General features: G+C 20.5%; 2 protein-coding genes across 2 annotated transcripts; one reads left to right on the top strand and one right to left on the bottom strand.

The window, feature by feature from the left end:
* The first annotated feature begins 1006 nt into the window (after positions 1–1006).
* Positions 1007–18910, top strand: LOC105361492 (uncharacterized). Its single transcript, XM_011498688.1, has 13 exons — positions 1007–1308; positions 5077–5272; positions 7782–7972; positions 8056–8197; positions 9144–9444; positions 10726–10878; positions 11245–11542; positions 13098–13349; positions 13962–14175; positions 14650–14837; positions 15596–15891; positions 18008–18190; positions 18752–18910. Exons 2-13 carry the CDS (start codon positions 5142–5144, stop codon positions 18908–18910), a joined length of 2508 nt encoding a protein of 835 aa, XP_011496990.1. The 5' UTR covers positions 1007–1308; positions 5077–5141.
* A 2658-nt stretch (positions 18911–21568) lies between these two features.
* Positions 21569–24069, bottom strand: CSN6 (COP9 signalosome subunit 6). The gene is made up of 5 exons (XM_011498687.1): positions 23518–24069; positions 22748–23031; positions 22508–22673; positions 22068–22261; positions 21569–21866 (listed from the first exon to the last, which is right to left on the bottom strand). Exons 1-5 carry the CDS (start codon positions 23834–23836, stop codon positions 21726–21728), a joined length of 1104 nt encoding a protein of 367 aa, XP_011496989.1. The 5' UTR covers positions 23837–24069; the 3' UTR covers positions 21569–21725.
* Between the last annotated feature and the right edge of the window lie 2865 nt (positions 24070–26934).

The following is a 26934-nucleotide window of genomic DNA, read 5'->3' as shown; positions in this document are numbered from 1 at the left end:
GTATAAAATAATTTTATCAAACCGAGCTTATTAATTTTTTAATAATGATATTGCAAGTAATATATATAATTCTAAGATATAAATGAACCAGGTATATTTATTATTTTTATAATAATTTAAAAAGCAAATTCTTGATATCATTTTTAATATTGACAGAATTAGAATATCCGTATTTAATATTATGCATGTGTACTATTAAAATTCTTTTTCATATTTTTAAGTCCTCATATTTTCTAATCCTTACAAATTTAAATCTAAAGTTCGAATTGTTTTAGTTACACATTCATAGTAATTCTAGTTACAAATATCCAATGTTGTGAAAAGCTACCATACATTACATTTATTTATCAGATTCAATTAATTTTTATTTTGGAAACTTTTAGTTTTATTTGTACTTTAGTGATAAATTATTATTATATGTAAAATACGTACTATTGAAAGTAAAGTTTAAAGTTAATATTGAAAATGAACAAAAGTGAAACAGATTATAATTATTTAGTAATATTATTTAGTCACTGCATATTTTAAATATTAAAATATTTGCAATTTCCATTGACTTTGAATTTGAGAAGTTATAAAGAAATAATACGTTTTAAATTGTTATTCTAGTTTTACTGTTATCAAATATAATATTGTATTGTTGAATAATATTTGTAATCTTTAAAAAAATGTTTACAGTTTTTATATTTTTACAACAATATGTTGTTGTATATGAACTTTTATTGTTTTTTCAATTTATATTGTTTTTTTTTTTATTTTTTCATCAAGTTTATATTTGAACATAATTATTAAAAAATGAGTGATATCGTTCTAGTGACAAACAATATATTTGTTTTTAATTTTTATAATGCTTAATTTTTGAACATATATATATTGGAACTTACGGTAACTTTATTTCATTAGCATCTGCAAAATAGAACAAAATATAGGATGAAATATGAAGATTCAATTTTCCAATAGAATTATATCATAAATTTCATTCTAAATATATGAACATTGCTAGTTTACATCAGTAAGTTTTGTATTCACAAATAGATTGAGATGTATCGTCGTGTTGCGCTGTTTTAAGCGGCTTGTCACTGAACTAACCCTAAAAAGCAGTATTAAAGATTCCGAATCAGCAATCAAATGTACCAACAGTAGTAACGCAAACGTCATTGGACTATACATAAATTGTTTTTCTGTATTTTTAAATATTCTTCTTCATCCATGTATCCAGGCTTATATAATAGTGCGTTGTTTCTATTTTTTTCTTACTTCATTTTATATGCACAACAGCGTAACTGTGATCTGCATTATAACCGCTCGGTAAGATATAATCATTAAAATTTAAGATAAACTGATGTTTGTAGGTTAGAGCACAAGAAATAAAACATATATGCAGCAGTAACATAAACAACCAAAGAATGCAGTAATTGATTTTCAATTTTTTCGCCAATAGTGTACCTGCCAATGCTAATCAATTGCAATGATAGCCGAAGGTTGATTTAAACAAAATTTAAGTAGTTGCATAAATTAACTATTAAGCAACTATAATAATAATTTATGCGTAACAACCATTGTATCAAATAATTTTACTACCTTCACTAAAATTTGCCAATTAAAAATTACGATGAAAATAATGGAATATTTTAATTCAACTTTATTACTTTCTTTAAATAATTAATTTTAAAGCATATCATTGTAGTCTATGATAATTTGGCAGTAATAATCTATGATATATTTATTAAATATATGAAATATTTTTTAATAAATTTATTATGTGAATCTTTTTCTCTAGTCTCGCAATTAAAAAAAAATATAAAAAATACAATTATAAAATAATTTGATAGAATCGTATTTTACGTAATAAAATAATTTACAATAAAATATATTTATTAATTTTTTTTAAAAATATATATAATTTTTGTTTCATAAATTTTATCTCTTTAATAACTTTACAATCATGGCATTTTTTTTTAAATTTAAATTTAAGTTATGCACCTTTTAAAATTTCAATATAATATTCTAATATTTTGCAAACATATATTATTTTTTTTTTATTCGAATAAAATTATTACACTATATAAAAATGTATAATAAACATTATTTATAAACTGATTTGTACAGAATTTTGTATTGTAACAAATATGTATAATAGCAATATTGATTTTCATACCAAAAATGTAAAGTGAAATGGTCTGATCTAACTTCAATATTATAAAAACATAACAATGATTAGAATCATTAAAATATTAGAATTTCAAAATATAATTAAAATTTTTTATTAAACATTTTTAAAGTTGTCAAATATATTACATAAATAAATATATTAGCATATTTTTTAACTTAATATAAATTGTTAAAAATGAATTTTTAATATATTATATATTTGATAAAGACAACAAATTTATTTTTCAATTTATCATAAAATATTTTAATAAAACATACTTTAAAAATTTTTTCATTGTCTGGAATAATATTACTGAATTAAACATCTACATTGGTAATATAATAATCACTAGACAATAAATTTTTATTGTAACTTATTTAATTTAAAAAATAAAAAAATAATTTATAATAAATGTACATATAAATAAAAATAATCATTACAGTAAATGCTATGGTATTATAAAATAAAATAATATATTTTAGATATATTTTATAATTATAAATAATGATTAGTAATTCATAAGTCATTTAATTTATGAATTTAAAAATAAATGTACACTCAATAGCATCTACATTTATTATTTTTCTTAAAATCCGATTTAACTTCTTTTAATTAAAAATGCATTCACATATGCGATAATATTCTAAAAACATATTTTAGACTGTAATTCAATTTTTATTATAAATTTCTATAAAAGTTAGTTTTTAAAATAAATAAATACTTTCTGTAAAACTCAAGTTACATCGATATTAATTCTCTATCTTAATTTTTATAATTATATAGAAATGTCTTACAAGAATTATTTAAATTTACAGTTTGATCACTATTTTTAAAAAATTAATTTTTTTCTAAAAATTGGTAAATTTTGAAGTTACATCAATTTAAATATATTTGAAGAAGTACATTATTTTTTAGAGGTACATGCAACAGTACAATTAACCAGAAGCAAGTTATGTATTATATAAATCGATTTAAAATTTGCAGTAAACTGCAATTAGTAATTATAAGTAAGAAAGGTGGGTGTAAGAGTTTATGAAAACATACATACACATGCAGAGTTAACCTAGATTTAAAATAAGAATCGCAGATGAAATTGAGAACACAAATTTATCTTGAGTTTTAGGCAAGAGCATTGTATAATTATACACACAGCTTTTTATACTCGAATTACACTTTGGAATATGAATTTTGAAGGTGTTTAATTTTACCAACGTATTATAATCAGTAAAAAAATTTTAATAAAAATAATTTTATAATACTGATTTTATATATTTAAAAGAAACGTATATAATTTTTATAATTTATTATTATTCATCAATTACATTGTTCATGGATAAAATACTGTTGATGAAGCACTCATAATGTATATATTTCCTATAAGTCGAATGCATTTAAATTATTACTTTTTATATAGGTATTATTGGATACTATAGTATTATTTATTTTTTTAGTATATAATATGATAAATAATAAATAATACAATATGATAGTAAAGACTATTTATATCGACAAGTAAAACTATAATTGTGATATTTTTATATGGCGAAGAATGTATTATTACAAATGATTTTTATAGCTAATATTGATATGAATTTTACAAGATGAAATACATGAAAACAAAACTTTAGTTTTTACAATTATATATTATTTTTTATTTAATGATAGAAAAAGTAGTTTGAATCACAAAATTTTATAAGTAGCACAAAATTTTATAGTAATATAATCTTTTATAGCTGAACGTAAAACTACATGTTTTAAAAGTAGGTATTTAAGATAATTTAATAGATATTGAAAAATTTTTTATTTTTTATATAAATTAATATAAAACATATCTAATTTACATCAGATTGATATTATTAATGCAATTTTATTTTTCGACTAATTGCTTGTTAACATATCAAAACTATTGAACTCCGCTCTTTACTTTCTACAATGCCAATAATTCCTAATATATAGATGTGATCAAACAAATCTTAAACACTTTTCATTGTTCCCAAATCTCATGCTGAAATTTATAACCGAACGAATATTTTAATAATGTAATATGAAGACTCAACATTCTATAATATTTTTTAAAACTCTTTTATTATATGTATAAATAGTAAAGATTTAAAAAATTCTATGAAATAATTTAAATAAAATAATGTATATTTAATGATTGTAATGTCAATTTTTTAAATAAATTGATGATTTTACGATGTACATTATAACTTCAGATTTTTTCAAGAAATCTTCATATTATAAACATTTTTATCAAATTTATAAAATTATTTTTTTGAAACATATTATTTGTTTTTAATGATAAACGGATATTTTTTAACTTAATAAATATTTATTGTATACAAATTAGCCAGACCTTGATGTAGGTGGAAATAATTTAAATAAGTTTTGCGACACTCGTGTATATATTTTTTTCTAGATGAACGTAAGAAAAAATTTATCGAATGTTTTTATAGATGATTGTTTTTATATTAGATTTTTTAATATATATAAATATAATATTTAAACATAGAAACATAAAAAAATTAAAATATTAGACAAAAAATATGAACAATTATATTTTTAATAATTTTATAATTTATACTTTATAATTTAATCATAAGCAACATTACAAATAATACATATAAATATATATCTCAAACTCAAAGAACTCTCTATTTTAAAAAATTTTTTAAGAAGTTTTAATTAAAGATTTTAAGTATCTATTTATTTATATTAATGAAAATTTTATTTTTCGTTAATAAATAATTTTTAAAAAATGGAAAAAGAATAATATTTTTTTAAATTTAAAAATTTTTTTAATTTTATTAATACATTCCTATATATAACCAAAAATATTCGTTACGTTTAAGCTCTATAAAGTATAATTATATTTTTAAAAATTAATTTTAATATATAATTTTGTATCAATGTTTTTTTTACAGATTTAATGATTATTATTGATGCATTATTGATTTATTTGGAGTAAGACTTTATATTGTTAAGGATCATGGCATTAGTAATGTTACCTTGCGATTTACCTTGGTGGTCTACGGTAACAAAACAATTGGATAAAGCGGCAGCAGCCAAGAACTCGGAAGATTTGGTTGATGCTATGCAGCGAGTGCATGATATGTGCAAGTATGAGATTTCGTTCAACTGTTTTACTTGTTTTTGAATAAATATATTTTAAAAATATTTTTATTTTGAATCAAATTCGAATAATCTTAAATTTAATTTTATAAAACTATTTCTTTTTTATTACATAATTATGTATATTTATATTTGTCACGATTATTTAATTCTTATAATTTGGTAATTTTCCTTTTAAATTGAAAGTAAATAATTTATAATTATAAGATATTTATACTTATAATCTCTATTAATCAATAAAAAACTACAATTTAAATGAAATATTAATTTGTTACAACACAATAATAATATAAATTATATTGGAAAAATTGTATTGAAAGAAATTACATTCAAAATTTTAAATAATTAATACAATTGCAATATCTTTGAAATTTATTGTGAAATTACGAAGAATAAATGTATAATATAATTTAAAATAATGAACTGAACAATTAAAAACAATTAAAAACAATATATGTTGAAAATGTTTTATAATATTTTAAAAGTAACTTACTAACATTTTTTTACTAACATTTACTTATTAACATTTTTATTTTATCAATTTAAACTTCAGTCATCTTTTAGTATGTTAATGTTATCGAAACTTTATCATATTAATAAACGTACTATTTATGTTCACCTTATTATTTACATTTGACATATTATTTTATATATTCTAATAAATGAAAAATCAGCTATATTTCATTACCATTATTTAAACGATAAAAAAATTAAGCTTTGTACTTTTAAATGTAGAAGAATTGCTTATATTTATTTCAAATATAACTGTAAATATATGAATATATTATTTAATAACTTCCAATATTATTAATTAATTAATAACAATAACCTTTATATATATGTATATGCATTTTTTAAATTGACCATTTCGATTAATCGAAATTAAGAATAAATTTTTATTTAACAAATTAATATAAACTTTACGTGAATTTCAAATACTTATTTTTTTAGAATGAAGTAAATATCTTAAATAAAAAATTAAGAGAAACTAATAATTGCATAAGTATAATTTATATATATATATATATATATAAGGTCAAATATATCAAAAAGAAATAAAACAGAGCTTCCAAGGAGATTGCATTTTAGATCTTTAAAGTTCCTTGCAGTTAGTTGTAATTATCAGATTTATGGTAATATTATTACGACAGTTATTTGATGAAAAAATTTATTTTTACTTTAAACTATACTTACCATGTCATTAAGATTACATTCTCAAATAGTTATGATTAAATCAAATATTTTAATGTTATTTTGTTTGTTTGAGTTAATTAACAAATAAAAAGTGATTATATTTGCGTCTATACATATTTTCATAATTTCGAATAGTAAAATCTTTAAAATAAGAGTACATTATTTCCAATTAATGAGGCATATAAAAGTAAAATTTTAGAAAAATTATTTGATTAAATTAATTTGATAGTAAACAATTTTCTAATATATTTCCTAATATTTTTCAATTATTTTTATATGAATGTATTAAAATGTTGAAATATTTAAATATTAAGTATCATTTTGTTTTAATTTTCATAAATATTTAAAATTTCTTGTATTTTTAGAAGTATATAAATTCACATAGGAATAAACGATTATTAAAAGTATTTTAAATATTTATAATGAAAGATATCATGAAGTTTATTATACATTATTATTCATTAAAAGTAATATTTTAAATGCATTTGCACACGAATTTACATAAAATTAAATAATTAAATTGTAATAAACACATTTAGTATTCGAGAGAAAATTTAAATTGATAACTATTCAGTGTTTTGAACTTAATCCGTTAAAAAATGAAAAGGTAATTTATAGAAGAAAACAATACATTTTCGAATTCTCAAAAAAGGATCTTTTAATTTTCTATAAATCTATGAATTTAATAGAATATGATATTTAATTATACAATGATAAACGTTTATGTGTAAATATACATGTTCTGCATTTTCCAGTATTTAATAAAATATTTGATACCAGTTCTTTTATAATTCAAAGATTATATTTATATATATATTATAGCCGCTTTAATAAAGTTACATCTATTGTGCAAACTGAAAAGAATAACGTAAAATATTTATGAAAATATGTCCATATAGAAATATTAAATTTTTATCATTAGCAATTTTGAATTATTCTATTTCTTATAATAAAGAATTATAAATCCAAACAATATATATTTTGAAATTATTTAGATAAATTCCGTTTTAATAAATAAAAACTCTTTGTAAAAATTAATTTTTAAACTTTCTTAATATATTTAATAAAATTATTATTTTAATAGCCTTCATATAAATAATAAAACATAATAAATTATTATGATTAAATAATTAAATAAATTATTGAAATTAAAAATATATCGAATAAGATTTTAAGATGTAAAGAATAATATAATTTATGTAATAGAATTAAGGACATTTAAGAATTACACTCTCTATAAACATTAATCTTAAATTATTATAAAAAGAAAATAAGACTCTGTGTGACTATAATATAGTATTAGTTTGGATCCCGAAGAAGACTTAAAAGAACCAGATCTATTTATTGGCCTTGTGAATTATCTTGAAAAAGAATTGAATTCTACTGAGCGTAATCACATTTTTACGAAAACAATACCTTACATGGTAAATCGCGCGAAGATCTTGAAAATACACAAGCCTCCACAAGGGCTTTATTTTAGTTTGCAACAACAAGGTATTTATACGTAGGATAAATTTTATGATTCTTAAATGACTGATTAAAATTTTCATAATTTAATATTTTAATTTTTGTTTTAGGTGACACTATTGAACACAGTTATGCATTTGTGGCATCGCTTATCGCGAATGCTTTTTTCTCTACATATCCAAAACGAACCCCAAAAACTCATCCTACTTTAATGGACTTTAATTTTACAAACTTTTTTAAATATCTTCATTTGTGAGTATATTTTTGTTCATTTGGTTTGCATTGCAAATTACATTCTTACATTAAATACTTTTTTTATTTCTTTTAATATTTAATTAATTCTTATTTTATTATTATATTAGTTCTTAATTTAAAGATCCATTGCTTTATAAATAATTAATATTTCCATAAATTTTTACTTATAAAAATGTATATTTCCCGAATATTATACAGTAGTTGCCTGCACATAATATCATACTTATTTTCTTGATATCTAGTTTTCAAAATTTTGATAAATTTACCGATATTTGATATAACAGTATAGTAGCAAGTAATAAATTATAAAACTTATAAAGATATTTATACTAAAATTTTGATATAATTGAAAAAATTATTATTTATTAATGCTGTTTATTAACTAGTTATCATTTAAAACTATAATAGTATTTTATGAATGATATAGAATAATAATATAAGAAAAACAGTTAAATATTAATGTCTAATCTTTTATCATAAACTATTTGAATAAATATGCTATTCTTCTATTTGTTTTTAATTCATCAATTTTAATAAAGACAAAAAAATATCATCATAATCATATTCTGTAATTACACCTAATTTTAAGTTGAAATACTATAAGTGTTTTACCTAAAAATAAATATTTTAATTAAACTACGATTTTAATTGTTGAAAAATTAAAATAAAGTAAAAAATTAAATATATAATAATTTTTAGAACATAATATTAGAAAGTAATTTATCTTGCAATAAACGATATTGAATTCTGAAATTAAAAAAAAAAATTAGTAAAAATGAACTTTGATTAAGCTTATCAATATCAAGACTTACCAAATGCATGTACCAAATGTATAATATGATCCATTGATATATCTGTACAGATAGTTTAGTTGCCTACCCGGTGCCAAAATTATTTTTAAAATATAACTCATTTAAAATGTGTTTATTAATCCATTTTATAGAAAAAGCCAAAGGGCAAAGTTGCGTGGTTTGTTCCAGTACTTCGATTACCTTGAATATGAGGGCGAACGTGCTCTCGAAGGTCATCTTCTAATCTCTCGACAGGTGATGCTCTCAAAGCAGTGGTTAACCATTGAAGATTGGCTCGAGTGTAGCATGCCACTTTGTCCATTATCTATCAGACACGAAGGTAGACTAGAACGTGCGAAACAGGCCGGAAATACAGTAATGCAGGTGTGCTTTGCGAGTCGAAACCTAGGTAATGGTGTCCTCGAAGATAGTGTCACACAAGAGACTATTCAAGTAAGTAAGTACAAAGTGATCTTGTTTTTATATCTTTTTTATTTTGTTGTTGTTTATTTCAGTATTTGGTTTTTTTTCTCAAATAGTTATATATATACTTTTGATAAAACATTAAAAACATTGAATACTTAGATACAATTATACAAATTTATCATTAAATTATCTGATTACGGTATACCTAAGTTTGATACTGATATTTAAGTATTTTGATTATTAATTTTTATTTTCATTGTTAAAAAAATGGTGTATATTAAATTTATTTATTATTTTAATCATTATTGTTTAAAAATATTTATTAAATTAAATAAATTCTAAATTATAATTATCTAAATTGACATAATATATATTTTTATTATTTTTTTTTAATTTCAATATAGTTTACTTCTAAATAAATAAGATTATTTTTCATTATCTGAATTGGCTAAATTATCAAAAAAAAATTTAGTTATTTATAATAAGGAATGGCGCACTTTTATTATCCCATATCTATGGATCTTTCAAAATTATAATACGTATTCTAATAGAAAATGTAATAATCTATCATTGAGATTGAAAGTAGAGAATTAATAATTGTGATTTAATTTATTTATACGTATTCAATTTTTAATAGAATCTTCCATATTTAATTTTTTCTTTGCGAAAAATTTCAGTATAATTCCATATAATATATACAACACAGATACCTATTTTACAATTCTATATACATTAAAATTTATTACTGAAAATTATATGATTTTAAGATAATTTAAAATTATTTATATGGATTATTAAATTTAATCTATGCAAATATTTCCACAATTCTGATAAAGTTTAATTATTATTTATGTATGTTTATTTATGTACATTAGAATATTATATTTCAAAAATAAATAATTACAAATTTATTCCGTTATAAACATCATATATATATATATATATATATATATATATATATATATATATAAATAATATATATAAATAATATACATATAACGAAAAAAATTTTTAATCGATCAAATACAACTCAATCAGTATTCAAACTCTCGAATAAAATATGAAATAATTAAAATTTCTAGAACAAAATACCAATGATTTTTAATATTTGCTATATAAATAAATTAAAAAATATGAATAGATGTATAATTTGCATCGATAATGTGTATATTAATGATATACTATAATTTATTCTAATTTAAGTATCGAAGTGAAATTTTTAAGATATAAAAATGAATAATTAAACTCCTGATTATACTCCTGAGTTTTGTTTTTTATTTATTTAAATACATAATATAATTTTCATAGATAGCAACACATCCTGAATTATTAGCAATAATACTTTCTGTAGAAGCATTGGAAGATAATGAGGCATTAATAGTTGAAGGCTTACGACATATCTCTAGAATACAAGATCCAAAACATCGAGCTACTTTTGAGATTATTCCAGAACCAAATTCAGTAAGCTTAAAAATTTAAATAATTGTAATTAATAGTAATTCATTAATTTTAAAACAGTTTGACAATTATTCTTTACTTTTTCTATAATTCATTCTAAAGTATACATTTATTCATAATTCTATATAAGTAGTCATTCTGTTCACAATATAAAAAATTAATCACTTTTATTGAATCTAATCAATTCATATAATTAAGTCTGATACCGATTGAAATAAAAAATTTCTTAAATGAATAATTACTAATACTCATTCATTACTATTACATAAATTTTGTTATAAATAGTTATTTGAACGTACATTCTTAAATGCGTGTATTATGCATTTTAATTTAAAAAGATGTATATTGAGTTTAAAATGCATCGTATAGATCACGATTTGCTGCATAGATGCAGAAGACTACTCACAACTACCACTTGCTCAATACGAAGAAGACAATGTTTTACGCGAGTTAAATAAGTCACTTCTGGGCTTCAGGCAACGCAGACCGTTACAGAATTTAATTGATTACTCAGCATCAATTGGGTCAAAACAAGATGTAGAGCAAGAAACTGTATTTGGTATAAAAAGATTATCTCCTATTGGTGAGAGTTGCAGCAGCGTATCTCCTGAGATTGAAAATATATCGAATAAAAGGGAAGTTACAATCAATAATACCAATAATCAAGGTACTCCTTAATTTCTATAATTATTATTGAGGACAATTTTTGATAATGAACATGTACTAAATAAAGTTCAACTACAAATTTTATGCATATACATTTGTATGTATATATGCACATATTTATGTTTTCTGATATATTTTTATAAGTTATAAAAGTTAATTTTGAAAATTTTTTCGATGGAAATAATATTTAAATCTACTTCTAAAATAATAATTTAATCAATAGAAGTAAATTTATTCTTAGAATCTCTTATTATTTTTTCAATTTATGACTTGTTAGAGTTATAATAACAAATTTTAAAGATAGTTATCAGAATCAAAACTATGTGACCAAGAACCATGCTGAAATTTGTTTTTATTTTTCTTCTCAATATTACAAAAAAAAAATTGATGAAATAGCGAACTTCTCCATAAAGATTAATTCAATACTATTAGATTTATTAATGTTTTATTTGATTTTTTTGTCAGTCTAATTTTTCTTTTCTTTTTTAACGGCTACTTCATGTACATTTCTTTGTATCATCGTGTATTAATTATTTTATTGTACTGTTTCATTGTGTGCTAGTGAGGTATCAAAAACATTTACAAAAAAATTATATGTTATCGAAACTGTTTATATAGTTCTTACAAATCTTAAGTCATAGAAATATTCAAGACAATACTTCAATTTATTTTATAATTTCTTTATTTAAGTTAGTTTACATTGATGGAAGTTTCTTTAAAAGATTTTTATTCATTTTCGTTTTAGTTCAATTCTGAGTATATGACATTCTTTTTCTGAATTTTGTTTTTAAATAGCTAAAATGAAAAGTTATATCTGTTTCTTTATTTGTTTATTATATATCTACAATATTTATTTTTCATTTTTAGTTATTGAACGATTAATTTTAGTCTTTTGTTAATTATTTTGTTATTTATATAGTTTTTGATATTACTCTATAACTTTTCAAACTTTACTCCATGAATTAAAAATTGTCTGTATATCTAGATTTCTATGCTTTTATTTTATAACTATTTAAATCTTGCTTGACAGTATTCATTTTAAAATTCAAAATAATTGAATAATTTCCACTTTTATATTTCTACTTTTCAATGATTCTGTATTCTCGCTGTGTTTCATTTAATTATCTTTTGTTGGTTGTATTTCAAATATATATGAATAACTGTTAGTTTATTTGTAATTAAGACTTTAATTTTCTGTGACAGTATATATTATGTATATACTATGTAATATTATGAGACTGAATATATTACGTTAAATTATATTAATTTTTTAAATTATTTTAAATATTATTTTATAATCACAATTACATGTTTAGTATATATCTAATCATAATATATTGATTAATTTGCAACTACAAATAGTATTTATATTTATATATATTTTAGTAAAATTAATAAGTAAATGACAATTTTTTTCTTGATATAATAAATAAAAATTTTCTATTAATAAATAATAATTTAAACGTTTAGAAACAGAGAATTATGAAATATATATCTGAAAAAGAATTTACGAGACATGATAATCTATGATTTTTATTTTATATAATATCTCATAGAATCGGGAAGACAGTCAATCACAACAGAAATAATAAGAGAAAACGGGTCATCAAATCATGTTATGAGTCCAGGCAGAATTATAAAAATTAGCAGCGTAGGAAGACGCAATAACTTTATAGTCTTAGGTTCAAGCGGAGAAGCTTTACCTATTACGCGCAAATCCATTGCGCAAACATCTGTGTACAATAGCTGTAACAGTGAAAGTACTGATAGTTTTTACAGTGCAACAGATACAATAGACGAAGAACTAGGTAAATTATTCACTTTTAAAAAAGATAAGGGTATCATTTATATATATTAACACGAATGATAATGAGAAATTAAATTAATTTCTAAAACATCTTACATATTCAGGTATATATTTCCGTAATATATATTATTATAAATAGAAAATGTAGTGATAACTTAACAATATTGTAATACTACATTATTTATCTTCTATAAAATAAATAATCAAATGCAATCTTTTATTATTTCAATATTGAATTAATTAATAATGTATTTATAAATAATTTATGCCGATTATACACTAATTTTAAATTATTAAATAATGTTTTTAAAATATATTTATACAATTTATTGTTTAATAATCTTGTTAAATTATGCATGCGTTTAGAGATAAAATTGTTTATCTTCAAAAGGAAAAAAAATAATATAAATGATAATATGAAGGGACAATTATTGATCGACTTTTGATAATTTCTATTTCCAACAATAATTTGAAAGACTTGAAATAAAAAAAAAGATGTTTATTGACTACATTATTACGTAAACCATTTGATCTTATATTTTTGAAGAACATAAGCATGTAAATAAAAATAATATTTGATAAATCATATATAAAATTTATAATAATTTATTAGAAAATGAAGATGAAAATCAGCAAATATTTAGTCAATATTCGTCACAACTTGATAACCATCAATGGCGAGAAACATTTGTTCAGAGATTAAAAGATGTTTTAAAACACGAAAATTCAACCACTGGTACAAAGTCTACAAGCGAATCTGCAAGCGACAGTAGTTACGCAGTTGGAATCAGTATTGCCGGAAGTCAAGTGGGCGATCAAAATATCAAGTTTGTAAAATAATTATTTATTGTCGTAATACATTTTTTAGATTTCAAATAAATATTTTACATTGATAAATAATATATACACTCTTCAATATAAACACATACTTTATATAATTTACATACTATTGATTATATTTATGTTTTATATTAATTTAAATCAATATACTTTTATAATAGTTGTATTTTTATCGTTTATTTTAAATAACAAACAATTACTTACAGCCAAAGAAAAAGTTAATTTATATAAATTAGTAATTTTTCATACATAAAATTTAACGAATTCGTATATTATTAATTTGATAAACTTATTATTTCTATGTTTTCTGAATAATTCAAATTCCAGATAAAAATTTAATTGAAATGTAGAAATAAATCAAGGTTATACGCATATTATTGATTTTATTATATTATAGTATTATCGTGTTACAAAAAAAAAACAAGTAATTCACTATTTATTATTGTGATAATTGATTATAGAATAAAAAGAGGTGGATCAAGAGGTTTCGTACTTAGAAATGAAACTGTTGATGAAGAATTCTTAAAAGAATCTCTGGAAGTTGAACGAAAATGGTTGGGTAGATTTCGTCAAAATCAGCTAACTATGATTAATCGAAAAGAGACTGGTATTAATAGTAGAAACAGTTTTAGCACGGACTACAGTTCAGGTAAGTTATTATTTTAAAAAAATTATAAGAAAAATAAATATTAAATTTTAATAACTAATTGTTAATTATAAATAAAAATAAAATCATTTGAAAATTAGATCAAGTTATAATAATTAATTATTAAGAAATCCATATTTATTTAAATACATTCTGTTCATAGTTAATATCAATAGTAATAAAATACTCTTGAAAATGAACTATTTAAGACTAACTAATATTCCTAATAAACATTCTTTCATAAAATAATACAACTATCATTAAATATATTATTATACAATATATTTGTATAATCTATCCTTTTATAAAAAATTGAAACAATATGTAAAATTTAAAAAATAATTTTAGCCTCATTAATAAATTAAAATTCAGTACTTGCTTAAATTTTAGTAAATAAATCTAATAAATGTAGCGGGTAATTGAGTACCTGTGTATATATATATATATTGCGTACGGAAAAAAATGAACGTATCGTACATAATAAAATGAAATTTTTTAATTATATAAGGTAAAGTATGACTTTACTATTTAAAAATTTATAAATGGGATTCTGACTTCTATTTTTTAAATAAAAAATTATGTTTACAATAAAAAAAATTATCTTTTATTTATATTATTTAATCAATTTGTATTAATTATTGCAAGTAGAAACATTTGAACAAAAATTAAAAAAAAATTGTCGCTACGAAGAAACTATAGAGATAATATTTAACTAGATAAAGTAAATAAAATAATGAATTTTATATTTTCATTGAAAACAGAATTTTGTTCCGAGCTAGAAGAAGTATATGAACAGCTTTCTAAATGGTTGGAAGATCCAATCCTGCTAAACAGTGAAAACCGTGAGCTGAATGCTCGAGATAAAGCCGTGGTAACGTTCGCCAGTTCACTGTTAAAAAGAGCACTGAGTGAGTCATTTGCTGGGGTACCTGTACAGGAAGGGGAACCACAACCTTTTTTCAACGCAAGTGACGCCCATCAACGGCATAAGTTAGCTTTGGTTGTGAGAAGTCTCAGCCTTGAATTAGCTCGACAAAAAAGTAGACAGCAATCATCGGTAAGTCCAAGATGATTATACGAGACATAGTTTTAAAATGTTTAACAATTAAGAAGATTCAACTATTAAATTATTGTTTTAATCTGGTTTCTCTTACAGACAATATAATTATTAAACCTATATGAGTATCTTGTTGAAAGTATGAAGAACATTTTTATATTTTTTCAAAATATTTATTTACATTTGTTTTATATTAAATTATTTGAATTTTAAATCTACTAATTTATTTTGCTATTTATTAAATATTGCAACAATTAAATCATATTAACTTAAACTATAAATTCAATTCTGTGGCAAAACAGTTTTTCAAGCATTTCTGTAGTTATAAATATATTTAATAAATAAATTTAAATTGATAATAATAATTTATATAACAATGTATAAATGTTGTAAATATAGTTATAAAACGTATCTTCACTTAATTTCAAATATGGACTTCGATATATAATTCACATATTTTTTTCTTTTAGAAGTATACTTATAAGAATACTTACTAAAATTTTCAGGGATTCTCGAATAGAACTTCAATCTTATTAAAGATATATTGTATTCTATGAAAACAAACATCTGTTACATTAAGTATTCAAACTCTTATTTCAAAATAAAAAATACAATACAATAAGCAAAATATTTAATTTATTAATACATTTATAAAAATTAATAGATTAATATATATATATATATATATATATATATATATATATATATATATATATATATTATATATAAATATATATTTTTTGAATGTTATTTTAATGAAACAATTTATAGCTCCATTAAATAAGCTTCTTAATAATCCAATGTAATGAGAAACAGCCATAAAATATATTAATTGAATTTTTATAGAAAAAACAAAATATTTTTATATGTTGCAAAAAATTTTAATGTGAATTTTATATCTATAATATTTTTATAAAATTATAGTTACAATATTGAAATTTTTAAAATTTTTAATTTTAATATACTTCTTATCTATAATTTTGAATTATTAAAAAGTAATGAAAATATACTGCATACAATCAATCAGTTTTATTTATTTTCTTTGATACTTTATTTTTATTATTTGAATTCAGTATTAATACTTTTACAAATCAACTATATAAAAATTTAAAATTAAATAAATGTATATATGTAAATATTATTTATAAATAAGAATGATGTTTTATTTGATTATAGTTTTATAGTTTAAAATTCTAAACATTATATCGATTTATTTCAGTAATAAAAAAAGACAATATTTAAGAAATAATTATTATGCACTTATTGTAAAAGTAATATTTTGAAGAGAAATATTAAACAATATTCGAATATTTTGGGTAAACAACTACATATTGCTTTTCAATTCTTTTTAGATTTAAATTATAATATAATTTTCGAAAATTTAATTAATTGACAAATGAGATAAGATTGTATTTCTTCAGAACCCTAAACTTTAAAAATGAAAAGAAAAAAACTGCAATTATTTTACTTTCAAAGGCGATAAATACCGAACAAAATAAAAAAAGTATCCAATCCATATAAAATAGAAATGAAATGTTTGTTGTTTGTATTTTTATAATTTTATATAGATATAAATATTTTGTAATTGTCATTTAAAATTGTTTGAAATAATTAATACTTTTTAGCTACCGTATTGTAAATTAAATAAAAAAAATTATTTCTTGTTCTATCAACAAAATTATTTGTCATTAAGATACCAAAACTAGATCATAAATTAGTCTTGAAATTTAATCAAGGTGTAATTTAATTATAACTAAATTTCTTTAATTAAATTGAATATAATTTAACTTGATTTCCGCAATATAATGCTTAAAAATAAATTGTAGTTATATTTTGAAGTATTATGGATTTAAAGAAATTTAGATTTTAAAAGCATGTTTAGAATCTGATTTAAAGATGAACATTATATTATATTTTAAATTGTATATTTATTAACAATAAATATTTCAAATTGAATATTAAGTATGAAAATAAAAATTGTTTTCATCGTGTTACAGTTAATAAAAACATTCTAAATGGCGGTTATATTTTGAAAGCTTGACAATAATGTTGAATTACTTTTTCGAATTTGTGTATATGGTTTGCGTCACGTAATGCAAATGGTGCGTACATGTAGATCTCACGTGAAAGCAGCCCCCAAATCGGTGATCTATTACCAGTAGCAACTGGCAATTGGGGTTGTGGTTCTCGATTAAAAGGCGATCCCCAGTTGAAACTCATTGTTCAGTGGCTTGCTGCATCTATAGCTGGAGTTCCTCGGTTAATATATTATACCTTCAGCCACTCCAAACTCACTAAAGTTGGTTTTTTACTTTTTATTATTTAATTTTATTTTATTTTTGAATAATTATAGTTTGTTAATTTTTACGCAGTTTTATTCAAATTTTTATAAAAAAATTATAATAAACAAAACTTTCTAACATTTTTTCGCAATCATTTATTAATAATAATAATTTGAACTTAAATTTGATTAAACGTATTTTATATTTAAATAATTTAGTTTTTTAACATAATTTAAGTAAAAAAAAAAACTTTATAAGATGCATTACGTATTGAATATTATATTGTTTAATATTATAATAAATTTATAATGTTATAAAATAATAAATAAATTTGATTATAATAAACTTTTCAAGTATAAATGAATGTTTTTTAATATTCAAATTTGAAATAAAAAATTAAATTTTTGAAGATAACAGATTGAAATTATTGATGTAGATTTTAATTCATAACAACCTGTACATTAAAAATATTAGTATTGTATAAAATTCATAAATTAGAGTAAATTTCAGACTTAAAATATTTAATAATAAAAATTCTGGATACAACAAATGAAAAACAAATTAATACTATTTTTCAGCTGGATACGGTGAGTCGAGTTCTTACGGATCGCCAATGGTCTGTTGGAGATCTCGCTGCAGCAACATTGAGATTCTCTCTTCAGACTATTGAAGAAACACTTGAAGGCTCAAACAGTCTCTTCGAAGAACTTATAGGCATAGATAAACCAAGCTTTTAACTCAAGCATTTAACAGTTGTCCAATTCAGTAAACATACTACCTACTACAATCGATCGGATATAGTCTTATTTAGAACAATTTCTAAAATCAATGAATAATGATATGAAAGTGAATTAATTATTCAATGGTGAATTATTCAATGTGATTAAACAAATTAATTATTCAAAGTGAAATTCAATTATAATTTTAGGGATATAAAACACTCGTGTTTAAAGAGTATTTATATAAACAAAAAGAGAGATCAAAAAATTTTTAAAAGATGTGTAAATTTTTTATGTACTTTTCTATTACAATAGCACGTTTAACTATAAAGAACATATAGATAATGTTATTTTGTTGATAAAATTTCAAATTATTTAAAGTTATTTATTATCTTGTAATAAAGGATCTAACAATAAAATTTAATATACTATTAAATATATATTTTTATCAAGTATACATATTTTATATTAATAATTTGAACAAGTATTATATTTTTTTAATAAACTTATTCATTACAATCCACATTAAAACTAATCATACATATTTTGTTATTATAATTATTATACATATTTTCAATTTCGAATTATAAGAAATTGTTATATGTGAACATTTTTTATAAAAATTTGAAAACAAAAACTTTTTGACTTTATTTTTTTATTTATATATACTTAATAACAATACAATATATAATAGTTTATTATTTTAAAAAAACAATATTTTCTTTACAGATTTTTAATAGAAATATTTAAACCATTTGTTATTACCTATTTAGGCGTTTGCGCATACACGTAAATCTTAAAAAAAGCAACTTTGTTTTAATATGTTTGAAATACATATAAAACTAATTATCTATGAAATTTTATCAAATTTAATCAAATTCTTGGAATATATATTTATGTTTACTTAAGACTGATAATAAAAAAAAAAAAAATTAAAATGCCTATTTATATATAATTGATATTATATATTTGTACATGTAAAATTTTTTTTAATTACGTATTTAATAATTTTAAAAACACTAAATGTATTAAATCTGTAAGTTAATATATGTAAAATATACATATGTAAGCACAAGTAAATACCGTATATAAATACAAGTAAGTACCATAAAAAATTCTAACTCGAAAAGTGCAAGTTTCTATATATGATAGATGACCTATGATGATGTAAGTAAAGAAACAAAACTAAATCACTTGAAATAAAACTATCTTAATTATTCATTATATTACTTGTAGTCAAAATATCTAAGTTTGAATACGAATAATTTTTTAATGAAATACATAATTTTAAAAGATATTTAAAAATTATATTACGAACTAACTAATCATTGAAAAATGTTTGATGTTTTTATATAGCTTTATAACATGGTAAAACTAGCATTGATATCTGTTCTAAAAAAATTAATTGTCTTAAAAAGGTCTTAAAAACAATTAATTCAAAAAATGAAATGTGTATAAAATAAATTATTTTTTATAAATATAGATATTAAACTTCAAAATTAAATGTAATACATTTTTAACCTTACTATCTATCATACATATATATCTACAATTATGTATATTATTTTTTATATAGTAATATTAAAATGTAAATCTTACATTAAAAAAATCATTCATTACATATTTATGTATAAAAAAATTTTTATATATATCATTTTACACATATGATATTTATATATATTTTTCATATATATGAATTTAAAATATTGATTTTGGTATTATATATTCAAATAAATTTCATCGATATGTTTAAATTTATATTTTTATTTTTATTGTAAAAAAACTTTTATAATTGATTTAATAAAAATAGATTTTCCGAAATTTAAAAATATCTGTATTTAATTCAGAGTATCAATATTAAATTGAAAATAAATTAAATAAAACACATTTATCAATTTGATTAGCAGTATACACTTACTAGATTTTTATAGTATGTATTGTAGATTATATTTGATTATTACATATACGAAATTTATATTCTTTTAAATAATTAAAATATCCTTTTCTTTTTTTTCATTTATGATATATAATATTTTTTTATTATATTTCATGTTTTTAATTCAACCATTTTCAGATTAATTTGTTTAATGATTAATTCCTTTAATTCATTTTTATTTTAATGTATTCAAATGCATTTTATAATTGAGTATTTCTTATTAAATTAAAATAATTATTCGAAAATCAATGAATTTCTAATATAACATTTTATAAAATATAAATAATCTAAAAGCAAAAATATGAAATCTAATTTATATGGGTTTAACAAAAAATTGGAATTAAATATTGAATTGAATTCAAATTGGTATGGTTCTTTTGAAGTTATCAAATATGCTAATTAAAATGAAATCTAATATAAAATGATTAATACAATGTATTTAATACTATATATATTGTGTTTTCCTTTTATGTATATATTAATTTAATATAATTAAATTAAGAGTTAAAAACATGCAAAGAATAAACAAAATATAATTTTGATAATTTCTTCATGAATTATTGTTTTTAAAAATAATTTATTTTTATAATTACAAAAGTTTTTGAACAATAAATCACAGCTTTTATTAGATATCACAAATTAATAGTTTCTTTTGTTTGTGATGTTTTATAATTGTATAAATTTATGTATCAATGATATTTTTAAAGTATTTAATTTCTTTCATATTTACATTCCGTGGTGTATATTACTGATTAAATCTAATTAAATGTTTGGTAAATAATAATATGGTATTAATTTTGTTTTAAAAGAACTTAACTTAATTACCTGATTTATAAGAATACAATTAGTAAGAACAATTGAATAGTTGAACTAAATAAACTAAATCCTATTAATCATTTAAAAAAAGAGACTTCGTACACGTCGTGCAACACCTTGTCGATCATATAAAATATTAAATTTGTGTACAAATTGATTTGTATCATTACAACCTTTGGTGATGATTCCAAGATATGTCATAAGACCAAAATCGTTACATTGCTGTGAAAAAATAATAATAAATATTACTATTAATAAAAAAAAATAAAAAGATATTTATTATATCTTTTTTATATTATTAAATTGAAATTGTGTTCAAGCATTTATAATATATCAAAACAGTTTATAATTTAAATGTAAATTGTTACCTGAAATGAAAATCTATAAAACAAAATTTTAAATTTCATAGATCAAAAAACTTACATTATAAAAATCAGCTTTAAACTTTGGATTATTTAAAACAGGTAAACGATGACTTAGTGAACAAGCAGCTCTTAGTACTTCATGATTTCCTTTCAATTCTCCATTTTGAACAGCTTCTACATATCTCAATACTAATCTTACTCTGGAGTGTAACATCTTTATCGCACTATGCTGTGCCACTAAATGTTCTGCAACTATTATGATTTTAATTTATTTAAAAGCTATTTAAAGATAAAACTTATGTATACAGCGATACTTTATCAATGAATGGAAATAAATTTTTTATTTTTAAAAATTAATTTTCAAATTAACACATAATTTTCTCAACATCAAATTGTTATATTTTTCATTATAAATTAGACAATTTAAATAAAAATAAAATTTTATTTACTTTATAAAAATATCTTAATAATCATTATAATAAATAAATGAATCACTACCTAACGAACTTTCTCCTTGATCATTAGTACACATTCTTGCAACGTGATCAACACCAATCCTTTCTGCCTCTTCAGTAGCTAATGTATAAGTCAATGGAACAAATAACATTGTGGCTTCACCATTAACTAAATCTATAACTGATTCATATATAGATACTGGTAGTTGCTAAAGGTAAATAACTATTATACTTTAAAGAATATTATTAAAATAATAATAGATACAACATTATTCACACTTACATCTGTACTTTTCGGACGTGGATCAAGTTTTAATACAACAGGACTTTCATTAATTTCACAAATTTGTTTATGAACCTTAATATCTTTTTCATTTGGCATGCTACCTGTTGTATACCACCCAAGAAAATCCATTTCACTGAATACTTGTTTAAATTGTTCTTCTTTAGTGTTATAATAATCTCTATCAATTATAACATCATCTCCAATACATGTAAACAACAGTTCAAAGGAATTCATAATCTCTATATTGCGACCTTTCTGTTTTCCAATTAGTGCACCATATACTAAAGCAAATAAAATATTTTAAATGCTTAACTCTGGCAATATAATTACAAATTATAAAAATAAAAGTACGTATTGTATAAAACATATTTGTTATACAATATTTAATATTTTAGAGCTATTAAGAGTAGTAATATTTATTAATTCAAAAAATTTTAATATTTATTTGCAGTGATTATTTATAAAGACTGATTTTTTAATATCACTATTAAGTATAAATTTTAAAATTTTTCAAATTATAAAAACTTTATCGAGAATGTACAATTGAATGAATTTATGGTTATTTATAATGTAATACATATTATATTGTATAAGTTATTAAAAAATATTATATTGAAACATAAATTTCATTTAATTATTATAAACTTATTGATGTGAAAATTTGTAAAATTTAGTATTCAAACCATTAATTAATAAAATAATTTAAACAAAATATATATATTTAATGTTTTATATATTATAAATATACAAGCAAGTAATTTACTTACCAAATTGATCACTGCCTTCTTGAGCTCTAAGCCTGGTCCAGTGTTCACTAACATTCATAATTACTAGTGGATGTAAACTAATAGATACAGAACCAACTGTACCAGAAGATGCCATAACCCTTGCAGCACTGTTACTTTGACTGCTTATGGCGTTAGAAATAATACCTGGCAAAGTTCTAATTGTACTAGCTTCAACTTCTGGTTGAACTATTTCCATCGTTGTCTCCTGAGCTTCAGATACTTCACCAGCTAATACAAGTACTCCCATATTAGTCTGATCAACATCCATTTCGCTTGACTGTTGCTTTCCTTCACTCATGTTAGTAAGAACAATTATTGGGAGGTTTAAATTTAGGATATACAGAATGGCGCTTTTGTCTGATTGGATATACTTATTTATTTCTATAATGTTCGCACTTTCACAAAATGTTTTACAATCTCAGTAAAATAAATAGATTCTTTGTAAAATAAATAGATATATCAAATGACTTTCTTTTCACTAATAAACTTTCTTAAATTATCATATAAACACATATATAGACTTACACTAACTTATAATTATTAGGTGGTTATTATAAAGTTAAGGTAAAATAATAAACAGTATATTTATAATTTATAGCCAGCAGAATAAACGGTATAAGCACGGATAATGGAAATTGAAATAGTTATAAACATATTGGGCACAGTTTAAAATTTTATTATATAAAAAAGTTGAAGATTATGCTCTAGAATATTTCAAAAAAAAATTTGGAAACTGGCTCATTCGGAAATATTATATGAAAATGAAATATTTAATTAATAAGCATTTCAAGATTATTTAAATTATTCTATTAATAATTTCTGGCTTAATTTTGTAGATATAATATTCTAGGTTGATTTACTGCCTAGCAAGTATTACTCTATATAATAAATACAGATCGAATTTTATTGGCTTTTGTAATTGCGCGAAATTTAGATATAAAATTCTATAAAATATGCCAGTAACATACAATAAGAGTATTAGTAATAATTTATTTTTTAACAGTTTTGAAGAAAATTACATTTTTACGTTGATCAAATTAAAATAAATGTTTTATATTTAATTTTGTTAAAAAGAAAAAGTAGCAATATATGTATCAAACAATGTAATACTAAAATGAAAAATATTGATTAAAATAACACTGATTCACAAAATGACAGAATATTTATAATTGAATTTGAATTGTTGCATTTTTGAAAACATAAACCCAAGAAAAACAATAAATAAATTTTTTATATTTAATATTATTAATTTAAAATATAATATATTCTATTATGTAATATGTGCAAGCGATAGATGAGAGTATTCTTATTATCTTATTATCTTAAGAGAAACGATAAACCATGGATTTTCTAATATCACTTTTAAACCTTCTTTCCCTTATTTCTTTCCAATATATTATCAATAAACATAAAAGCAATGCAGATATATTCTTAACTTTCCAACAAATATACTTTTACTTAATAAGAAATACAAGTTCTTTATCCAGTACTTTATTATTTACAATAGAAAATATTGTATATTAAAAGGGTTATTTTACAATTTGAAAATAAATATACTTTATAAAATATCACATTCTTTAAATTCTTTTCAAAATTAAAAAAGATCTCTCAGTCTTTTTATTAATAATAAAAACTATTTTAATATACTAATTTAAAAATTTCGAATTGTATAATTTATTAAAAGATCTATATTTGAAAATAATATTATAATAATATTCTTTTTTTCTTGTTATTTGGTATGTATCGCATATTGTGACATACAAGCTACGTCTTATATAATGGTACCTATATCCTTTGGTTGAAAAACCTACACCAATACCTATACCAATCCTATATCAATATTTCTGAAGTGATGGACATAATGTCTTAAAATCTTTATTAAAAATACCATAACTTGAGAAAGAATTAAATTAAGTACATCTTACTATAAAGTAGATAACTCTTTTACTTTAATCTTGCATCTAACTACTCCGTGAGTATCAAGCATGAATCACTTACAATTTGAAATAACACGATCGTACTGATAAAGCATTATCTCATAAGATTGTCTCTCGTAATTAATTTTTTAATCAGTGTCTTTTTAATCAGGTTGTTTAATGTTTTTTCTACCCTTTCTATGTGTATCTTATTCAAGATCTCAGTACGTCTAGTTGCGTAAGTTACGTTACAATTGTAAAAGATAAGCGAGTGATTTAGTAATAAGAGTAATTTAGTTATGATTTTAATTCTTTTTAAGGTTTATCAAATAATACAATTTATTAAAAGCAATTAATTATAAACATAAAATATACTATATTAATTTTTTTTAATATGATAAACATACTTAATAAAATAATACCTTAAAGATAACACTATAATGATTTAATATTTTAATTCGAACAGAGATAATGGAATGTAACAGTAATAAATAAACAATATGTACTTTTATTTATATGAAAGTTTTATACTTATGTACTTATATTTATATAAAAGTTGTACACTTATATACTTTTATTTATATGAAAGTAAATAGTAAATAACTTATTGTGATATAGTAAGCAATACATAAAAGTAATTCATATTGATTATACAGCGTTTTAGAACATTTTAAACACCAATTCTCAATATATTTGATGATTTAAACAAAAAGTTTAGGTTACAGTATGAACTACTTTAATAAACCAATCGTTACCTAGATTTTAATTAATTTTATTATTTACTACACTAATATATATAAATTTAATATTTAAATTCTAAATTTATTTAATTTACAAATACATATTTGAATTTACAATTAAGTATATAAAAACTATAAGAATAAATACAGAATAATAGTTAATGATACTTAAATTTATTCAAATTTATTTAAATAATCAAAACATTAAGGTACTATAAAATTTCTCATTTTATTTCAAATAAAAGACAAAAATGGTGAAACATTTATATTTGTTAAACAGTTATTATTATTTACTGCATAGTAAATTTAGAAAGTATACTTCACATAAATCGGACAAAGATAGTATTCAGCGAAAATACTGTGTGCTGTATTTAATTAAACCGAACATGGTACATAATTTGTATTAAATAACAAATAATGTTACCTCTAACAACATGCGCCGTCGATACAAAATTTGAAATTTTATGTTAATAGAATAATACTGAATTTCTTAAGAAATACTTTTATCATTTAAACGATTTCGGACCTCATTCGGTAGAATTGTGTACAATACATTCAGTAATTTTAACCAAGTACTTTTTTTATATTTATTATTTTTATTTATAAAAATGTATTTAAAAAATAGTATTGAATTTAGAATTTAATAAATGAACAGCTAATTTAATTGAACATGTAATTTATTGTAGTAAATATTAATTAACATTAATATAAAATATCTTTATACAAAAATCATGTGGAAT

Source organism: Ceratosolen solmsi, unplaced genomic scaffold (genome assembly GCF_000503995.2).
Source record: "Ceratosolen solmsi marchali unplaced genomic scaffold, CerSol_1.0 scaffold30, whole genome shotgun sequence".
NCBI lineage: Eukaryota > Metazoa > Arthropoda > Insecta > Hymenoptera > Agaonidae > Ceratosolen > Ceratosolen solmsi.
The sequence above is the reverse complement of the archived record's forward strand: the minus strand, read 5'-3'. Positions and strand labels throughout refer to the sequence as shown.